Source organism: Musca autumnalis, unplaced genomic scaffold, assembly GCF_047663935.1.
Source record: "Musca autumnalis isolate F117 unplaced genomic scaffold, ASM4766393v1 scaffold_3, whole genome shotgun sequence".
NCBI classification, from domain to species: Eukaryota; Metazoa; Arthropoda; class Insecta; order Diptera; family Muscidae; genus Musca; species Musca autumnalis.
Window position 1 is genome coordinate 14,168,028 of NW_027411866.1, and position 8,917 is coordinate 14,176,944.

An 8,917-nucleotide genomic window follows, 5' to 3' on the forward strand; every position below is an offset into this window, starting at 1 on the left:
TGCAACTTTGGTACAAAAAATGGTGTCAGCAATTTCGAGAGGCACCACAAACAAAGATTGGAGCACATTTCTACCCCACAAAAACTTGCCCCAAAACTATTGGTGAATATTCAGCTATCAGAAAAAATTCTTCCTGCATCATGTATGACATTCTGTGTTTTACGGTCATTGCAAACAAAACCATAAAATGCAACAATTCTGTAACATTTGACTATTGGAAACAACAACAACGAACACCTCTCCTATGAACGGGGTCTCAATTGAGTCAGTAGTTGTATTGAACCACAAATAAATCGTTTCCAATAACATGTTCAAAATGAAAATGCACAGAAATGTACAACTAGCAAGGAAGTCATGCTTAAAAAGAACCTAGTGTCCTTCAAAAAAGGACTCATGTCCTTACAACGGCAAATCGAACTCAAGGCATGACATTCAACAAGCAAGCAAGCATTGTGGCATGTAAGACTGCGGTTTTTGTTTGGCTATATTTGGACACAAATTCAATAACCAGGTGTGACAACCCACCAAAAACATTCAGAGTCCTTGGCGCTTCAACATTTACACACAAGATAACTACAGTTTATTGAGTAACCAGCAAACGTTGGTTTTCAAAATTTAATTAAAAATTATATTTTTTCACATAAAATCCGAAGGGAGCAGTAACAATTTTGAACACAAAGGAAATTAAGGATGTTTATAGGAAAAAAGCAGCGACCTGGGGTCGGAGAATTTTTTTCTATAGAAAAAAACAGCGACCTGGGGTCGGAGAATTTTTTTCTATAGAAAAAAACAGCGACCTGTGGTCGGAGAATTTTTTTCTATAGAAAAAAACAGCGACCTGGGGTCGGAGAATTTTTTTCTATAGAAAAAAACAGCGACCTGGGGTCGGAGAATTTTTTTCTATAGAAAAAAACAGCGACCTGGGGTCGGAGAATTTTTTTCTATAGAAAAAAACAGCGACCTGGGGTCGGAGAATTTTTTTCTATAGAAAAAAACAGCGACCTGGGGTCGGAGAATTTTTTTCTATAGAAAAAAACAGCGACCTGGGGTCGGAGAATTTTTTTCTATAGAAAAAAACAGCGACCTGGGGTCGGAGAATTTTTTTCTATAGAAAAAAACAGCGACCTGGGGTCGGAGAATTTTTTTCTATAGAAAAAAACAGCGACCTGGGGTCGGAGAATTTTTTTCTATAGAAAAAAACAGCGACCTGGGGTCGGAGAATTTTTTTCTATAGAAAAAAACAGCGACCTGGGGTCGGAGAATTTTTTTCTATAGAAAAAAACAGCGACCTGGGGTCGGAGAATTTTTTTCTATAGAAAAAAACAGCGACCTGGGGTCGGAGAATTTTTTTCTATAGAAAAAAACAGCGACCTGGGGTCGGAGAATTTTTTTCTATAGAAAAAAACAGCGACCTGGGGTCGGAGAATTTTTTTCTATAGAAAAAAACAGCGACCTGGGGTCGGAGAATTTTTTTCTATAGAAAAAAATTCTCCGACCCCAGGTCCGACCCCAGGTCGCGACCTGGTATTGGAGAATTTTTTTCTACAGAAAAAAACAGCGACCTGGGATCGGAGAAATTTTTTCTATAGAAAAAAAACAGCGACCTGGGATCGAAGATTTTTTTCTATAGAAAAAAAAACAGCGACCTGGGGTCGGAGAAATTTTTCTATAGAAAAAACAGCGACCTGGTGTCGGAGAATTTTTTCTATAGAAAAAACAGCGACCTGGGGTCGGAGAATTTTTTTCTATAGAAAAAAACAGCGACCTGGGGTCGGAGAATTTTTTTCTATAGAAAAAAACAGCGACCTGGGGTCGGAGCATTTTTTTCTATAGAAAAAAAAACAGCGACCTGGGGTCGGAGCATTTTTCTATAGAAAAGAACAGCGACCTGGGGTCGGAGAATTTTTTTCTATAGAAAAGAACAGCTACCTGGGGTCGGAGAATTTTTTTCTATAGAAAAAAACAGCGACCTGGGGTCGGAGAATTTTTTTCTATAGAAAAAAACAGCGACCTGGGGTCGGAGAATTTTTTTCTATAGAAAAAAACAGCGACCTGGGGTCGGAGAATTTTTTTCTATAGAAAAAAACAGCGACCTGGGGTCGGAGAATTTTTTTCTATAGAAAAAAACAGCGACCTGGGGTCGGAGAATTTTTTTCTATAGAAAAAAACAGCGACCTGGGGTCGGAGAATTTTTTTCTATAGAAAAAAAAACAGCGACCTGGGGTCGGAGCATTTTTTTCTATAGAAAAAAAAACAGCGACCTGGGGTCGGAGCATTTTTTTCTATAGAAAAAAAAACAGCGACCTGGGGTCGGAGCATTTTTTTCTATAGAAAAAAAACAGCGACCTGGGGTCGGAGCATTTTTTTCTATAGAAAAAAAACAGCGACCTGGGGTCGGAGCATTTTTTTCTATAGAAAAAAACAGCGACCTGGGGTCGGAGCATTTTTTTCTATAGAAAAAAACAGCGACCTGGGGTCGGAGCATTTTTTTCTATAGAAAAAAACAGCGACCTGGGGTCGGAGCATTTTTTTCTATAGAAAAAAACAGCGACCTGGGGTCGGAGCATTTTTTTCTATAGAAAAAAACAGCGACCTGGGGTCGGAGCATTTTTTCTATAGAAAACAAGTAAGAACGGCGTTAAGTTCGGCCGGGCCGAACTTGTTATACCCTCCACCACCAGTTGTATTGAAGTAAAATGGAATAATTTGTTTCCTTTCGTGTATGAAGAAGACTTTATACTAAATTTCAGCAATTTCGGTAAAACAATGTGAGGCACCATTCTATGGGGGCTATTTCAAAACGTCGATCTATACCGACAAATTTCTTACGGAAAGTTTTTAGGCTCAAAGAAGATAAATACCAAATTTCCTATATTTCGGTATGAGAATGTGCCTAAAACTTAAAAAATACCGAAAATGAAGAAGTACGCTTCTATGGGGATATAGGAAGACGTGGGCCTATACTGATAATACTCTTCTGGAATATTTTATTACTCTTGGAAGACGAAATAACGAATTTCAGCCATTTTGGTTGGATATTGACGTCGCAGTCTTCAGTATTACGAAAATCGGGAGGTACCGTTCTATGGGGGCTATATCGAAACGTGGACCTATACCGACGAATTTTAGTCAGAAATAGGGCAATATGAAAGAGTGGACCTGTACAGACATATTTCTGGCGAACAGTTTTATATCACATTGAAGACTAAATACCAAATTTCAGCCATTTTGGTGGAATATTGAAGACACAACCTTCAAAACACGAAAAATCGGGAGGTACCTTTCCATGGGGGCTATATAAAGGCGTGAACCTATACCGACAAATTTAAAGGGGAAGTTTGAGTACCTCCAACGAAGTCTAAATTCCAAATTTCAGCCATTTCGGTGGAATATTGAGGCCACAACGTTCAAAATACCGAAAATCGGGAGGTTCCGTCCTATGGGGGCTATATGAAGACATGGACCGATACCGACAAAATTCTGGGAGAAAGTTTTGTACCCCTAAAGAAGACTACGTGCCAAATTTCAGCCATTTTGGTAGGATAATGAAGCTAAAACCTTCAAAATACCGAAAATCGGGAGGTACCGTTTTATGGGGGCTATATGAAGGTGTGGACCGATACCAACAAAATTCTAGGGGAACGTTTTATACCCCTAAAGAAGACTACGTACCAAATTTCAGCCATTTCGGTGTGATAATGAAGCGAAAACCTTCAAAATACCGAAAAACGGGAGGTACCGTTCTATGGGGGCTATATGACGGTATGGACCGACACCGACCAAATTCTGGGAGAAAGTTTTGTACCCCTAAAGAACACTACGTACCAAATTTCAGCCATTTTGGTAGGATAATGAAGCTAAAACCTTCAAAATACCGAAAATCGGGAGGTACCGTTTTATGGGGGCTATATGAAGGTGTGGACCGACACCGACAAAATTCTAGGGGAAAGTTGTATACCCCTAAAGAAGACTACGTACCAAATTTCAGCCATTTCGGTGTGATAATGAAGCGAAAACCTTCAAAATACCGAAAAACGGGAGGTACCGTTCTATGGGGGCTATATGAAGGTATGGACCGACACCAACAAAATTCTGGGAGAAAGTTTTGTACCCCTAAAGAAGACTACGTACCAAATTTCAGCCATTTCGGTGTGATAATGAAGCTAAAACCTTAAAAATACCGAAAATCGGGAGGTACCGTTCTATGGGGGCTATATCAAAACGTGGACCGATATATCCCATTTTCAATACCAACCATCCTGCAAGTAATAACAACTTCTATACCAAATTTTGACTCTCTATCTTTAAAATTGCGAGCTGTATCTTGATTTCAACAGACAGACGGACGGACGGACGGACGGACAGACGGACATGGTCAAATCGACATAGAATTTTATGCTGATCAATAATATATATACTTTATAGGGTCTCCGACGAATATTTCGATGTGTTACAAACGGAATGACAAATTTAATTATACCCTCCATATGGTGGAGGGTATAAAAACAGCGACCTGGGGTCGGAGCATTTTTTTCTATAGAAAAAAACAGCGACCTGGGGTCGGAGCATTTTTTTCTATAGAAAAAAACAGCGACCTGGGGTCGGAGCATTTTTTTCTATAGAAAAAAAACAGCGACCTGGGGTCGGAGCATTTTTTTCTATAGAAAAAAACAGCGACCTGGGGTCGGAGCATTTTTTTCTATAGAAAAAAACAGCGACCTGGGGTCGGAGAATTTTTTTCTGTAGAAAAAAGACAGACCTGTGGTATTTTTTTCTATAGAATAAAAGTCAGACCTGTCTGAATTTTGTGAATTTTTTTCCTAAAAAAAAATGTCAGACCTGTGGTCTGTGAATTTTATTCTATAGAAAAAAAGTCAGACCTGTGGTCTGTGAATTTTTTTCTATAGAAAAAAAGTCAGACCTGTGGTCTGTGAATTTTTTTCTATAGAAAAAAAGTCAGACCTGTGGTCTGTGAATTTTTTTCTATAGAAAAAAAGTCAGACCTGTGGTCTGTGAATTTTTTTCTATAGAAAAAAAGTCAGACCTGTGGTCTGTGAATTTTTTTCTATAGAAAAAAAGTCAGACCTGTGGTCTGTGAATTTTTTTCTATAGAAAAAAAGTCAGACCTGTGGTCTGTGAATTTTTTTCTATAGAAAAAAGTCAGACCTGTGGTCTGTGAATTTTTTTCTATAGAAAAAAAGTCAGACCTGTGGTCTGTGAATTTTTTTTCTATAGAAAAAAAGTCAGACCTGTGGTCTGTGAATTTTTTTTCTATAGAAAAAAAGTCAGACCTGTGGTCTGTGAATTTTTTTTCTATAGAAAAAAAGTCAGACCTGTGGTCTGTGAATTTTTTTCTATAGCAAAAAGTCAGACCTGTGGTCTGTGAATTTTTTTCTATAGAAAAAAAGTCAGACCTGTGGTCTACCTGTGGTCTGTGAATTTTTTCTATAGAAAAAAGTCAGACCTGTGTTCTGTGAATTTTTTTCTATAGAAAAAAGTCAGACCTGTGGTCTGTGATTTTTTTTTGCTATAGAAAATAAGTCAGACCTGTGGTCTGTGATTTTTTTTTGCTATAGAAAATAAGTCAGACCTGTGGTCTGTGAATTTTTTTGCTATAGAAAATAAGTCAGACCTGTGGTCTGTGAATTTTTTTTGCTATAGAAAATAAGTCAGACCTGTGGTCTGTGAATTTTTTTGCTATAGAAAATAAGTCAGACCTGTGGTCTGTGAATTTTTTTTGCTATAGAAAATAAGTCAGACCTGTGGTCTGTGAATTTTTTTCTATAGAAAAAAGTCAGACCTGTGGTCTGTGAATTTTTTTCTATAGAAAAAAAGTCAGACCTGTGGTCTGTGAATTTTTTTCTATAGAAAAAAAGTCAGACCTGTGGTCTGTGAATTTTTTTCTATAGAAAAAAAGTCAGACCTGTGGTCTGTGAATTTTTTTCTATAGAAAAAAAGTCAGACCTGTGGTCTGTGAATTTTTTTCTATAGAAAAAAAGTCAGACCTGTGGTCTGTGAATTTTTTTCTATAGAAAAAAAGTCAGACCTGTGGTCTGTGAATTTTTTTCTATAGAAAAAAAGTCAGACCTGTGGTCTGTGAATTTTTTTCTATAGAAAAAAGTCAGACCTGTGGTCTGTGAATTTTTTTTTCTATAGAAAAAAGTCAGACCTGTGGTCTGTGAATTTTTTTCTATAGAAAAAAAGTCAGACCTGTGGTCTGTGAATTTTTTTCTATAGAAAAAAAGTCAGACCTGTGGTCTGTGAATTTTTTTCTATAGAAAAAAAGTCAGACCTGTGGTCTGTGAATTTTTTTCTATAGAAAAAAAGTCAGACCTGTGGTCTGTGAATTTTTTTCTATAGAAAAAAGTCAGACCTGTGGTCTGTGAATTTTTTTCTATAGAAAAAAAGTCAGCCCTGTGGTCTGTGAATTTTTTTCTATAGAAAAAAAGTCAGACCTGTGGTCTGTGAATTTTTTTCTATAGAAAAAAAGTCAGACCTGTGGTCTGTGAATTTTTTCTATAGAAAAAAAGTCAGACCTGTGGTCTGTGAATTTTTTCTATAGAAAAAAAGTCAGACCTGTGGTCTGTGAATTTTTTCTATAGAAAAAAAGTCAGACCTGTGGTCTGTGAATTTTTTTCTATAGAAAAAAAGTCAGACCTGTGGTCTGTGAATTTTTTTCTATAGAAAAAAAGTCAGACCTGTGGTCTGTGAATTTTTTTCTATAGAAAAAAAGTCAGACCTGTGGTCTGTGAATTTTTTCCTATAGAAAAAAAGTCAGACCTGTGGTCTGTGAATTTTTTCCTATAGAAAAAAAGTCAGACCTGTGGTCTGTGAATTTTTTCTAAGTCTCATAATTTTTATTCCAACATTATTCACCTCCCAAATTGATTTAAATTTTGAACCATTCTCATTTGCTCAACCTTCCTTATCCTTCGTGGATAAAACCTGCCGGCTGTCGAGATTCGTTTGATTCTTTGGCAAATAACATATGATTTCCTTTTAAAGGAAATTGAAATGAAATGTATACAGCAATGATGTTTGTATGTGTAACGCAAACACACATACAGTACAAAATGTTAATGCAATTTTCGAAAGCACCCCTTCCCCTCGTCTTTGAACAAAAACCAAATTTAAACATCCCGCTAACAACAAACCAAACCACCAGCAACTGGTAAACACAGAACTGAGTAAATATAACACAGCTACCTAGCAATCAACCAGGCACAGCCGTTATTCGTTTTACGTACAGGCTTAGGGGTGTTCCGAGGAGGGAGAGACGAGATAAACAATTTTCCAATAAATTGTTATTTTATAGACGACGAAGCATTTCAAGAGGCCAAATGAAGCACATTATCATTTTCACACCTTAATTGTTTAAGAGGTTATTTTTATGTAACTACCATTGGCACTTGGACCTTCTCATTCTCTTGTTACCACCAATCCACCCACCATCATGGTACATAAAAAGTTGACTGACCAATACTAGGCTAGGCTGGCTCGACGTTGCATCGGAATGTTGTTGGAGTTTTTCTGTAAGCATCATGGCTCCAATTGAATGGGCACCCTTAATTTTTATTGAATTTTGCAATTAGGCTATATTAGGGTGGGTCTAGGCAAAAAGAACACAGTATGGAGGGTATATTGTGCCATAGAAGATTCTGACATTAATAAATAGATCTTACAATGAACTAAAGACTCAGAGCTGATGCTGTTGTCACACTCTATATCCCTTACAGATAAGCCCTTACATGGACAGGAGTTTTCTCAACAGGTCTTCTCTTCTGAACAAAATTTCCAATCTTATATATGAAATTCAATTTTCGTATTTTTCATAGTTCCTAGTTCCTTGTACTAGTTCCAAAACGTATGAGTAACAACATGAAATGTAACGTGTGATATTAAGTATACGCAGTTTGTCCAAAGAAAATGTGTGGGCCATTGGAACTGCGAAGTGAACGAGATAGTTCCATATAGTTCCTTTGGCACAACTCTAATTTTTCACCATTAATATCAATCAAATAATATATATTGAGGTCTAGATTCCCTAACACCACTTTACTTCTGCCGACCTACCATATTACTTATCCACTTCACTGAACATTTAGATACTGTTGAGCAATTTTAGTGGCTAATTATCATGAGGTTGGTGTTTAATGGCGTGAAATGGTCAGCTCATCCATTGAATACAAAAAATGTTCATTCTCCACGAAGTGTTGGACACGAATGTGCATGCATGCTGACTGCAAAGGAGAACACTTCGCGATAATCGATGATATTTGCGACATCAATTCTTCCTTCATTTAGCTATACAATCGATGAGATATTCCGCACATTAACGTGGATTTTTTAAAGAATATTTTTTCAACCACCCTCAGCCCAATAAACGTGGATTTTTTAAAGAATATTTTTCAACCACCCTCAGTCTAATAAACGTGGATTTTTTAAAGAATATTTTTCAACCACCCTCAGCCTAATAAACGTGGATTTTTTAAAGAATATTTTGCAACCAACCTCAGCCCAAAAAACGTGGATTTTTATAAAGAATATTTTTCAACCACCTTCAGCCTAATAAACGTGGATTTTTTAAAGAATACTTTTCAACCAACCTCAGCCTAATAGACGTGGATTTTTTAAAGAATATTTTTCAACCACCCTCAGCCCAACAAATCTGATTTTTTAAGGAATATTTTTCAACCACCCTCAGCCTAATAAACGTGGATTTTTTAAAGAATATTTTTCAACCACCCTCAGCCCAACAAACTTTGATTTTTTAAGGAATATTTTTCAACCACCCTCAGCCTAATAAACGTGGATTTTTAAAAGAACATTTTTCAACCACCCTCAGCCTAATAAACGTGGATTTTTAAAAGAATATTTTTCAACCACCCTCAGCCTAATAAACGTGGATTTTTAAAAG

The 8,917-nt window shown here is 36.9% G+C and overlaps 1 protein-coding gene across 1 annotated transcript in view; it reads right to left on the reverse strand.

The window, feature by feature from the left end:
• eag (potassium voltage-gated channel protein ether a go-go) overlaps positions 1-8,917 on the reverse strand; it is a 238,467-nt gene that overhangs the window by 60,235 nt on the left and 169,315 nt on the right. Inside the window, exon 5 of the mRNA XM_073972866.1 lies at positions 7,450-7,564. Within this exon, the coding sequence (XP_073828967.1) occupies positions 7,450-7,564 (115 nt within the window). The remainder of the gene's footprint in view (positions 1-7,449; positions 7,565-8,917) is intronic.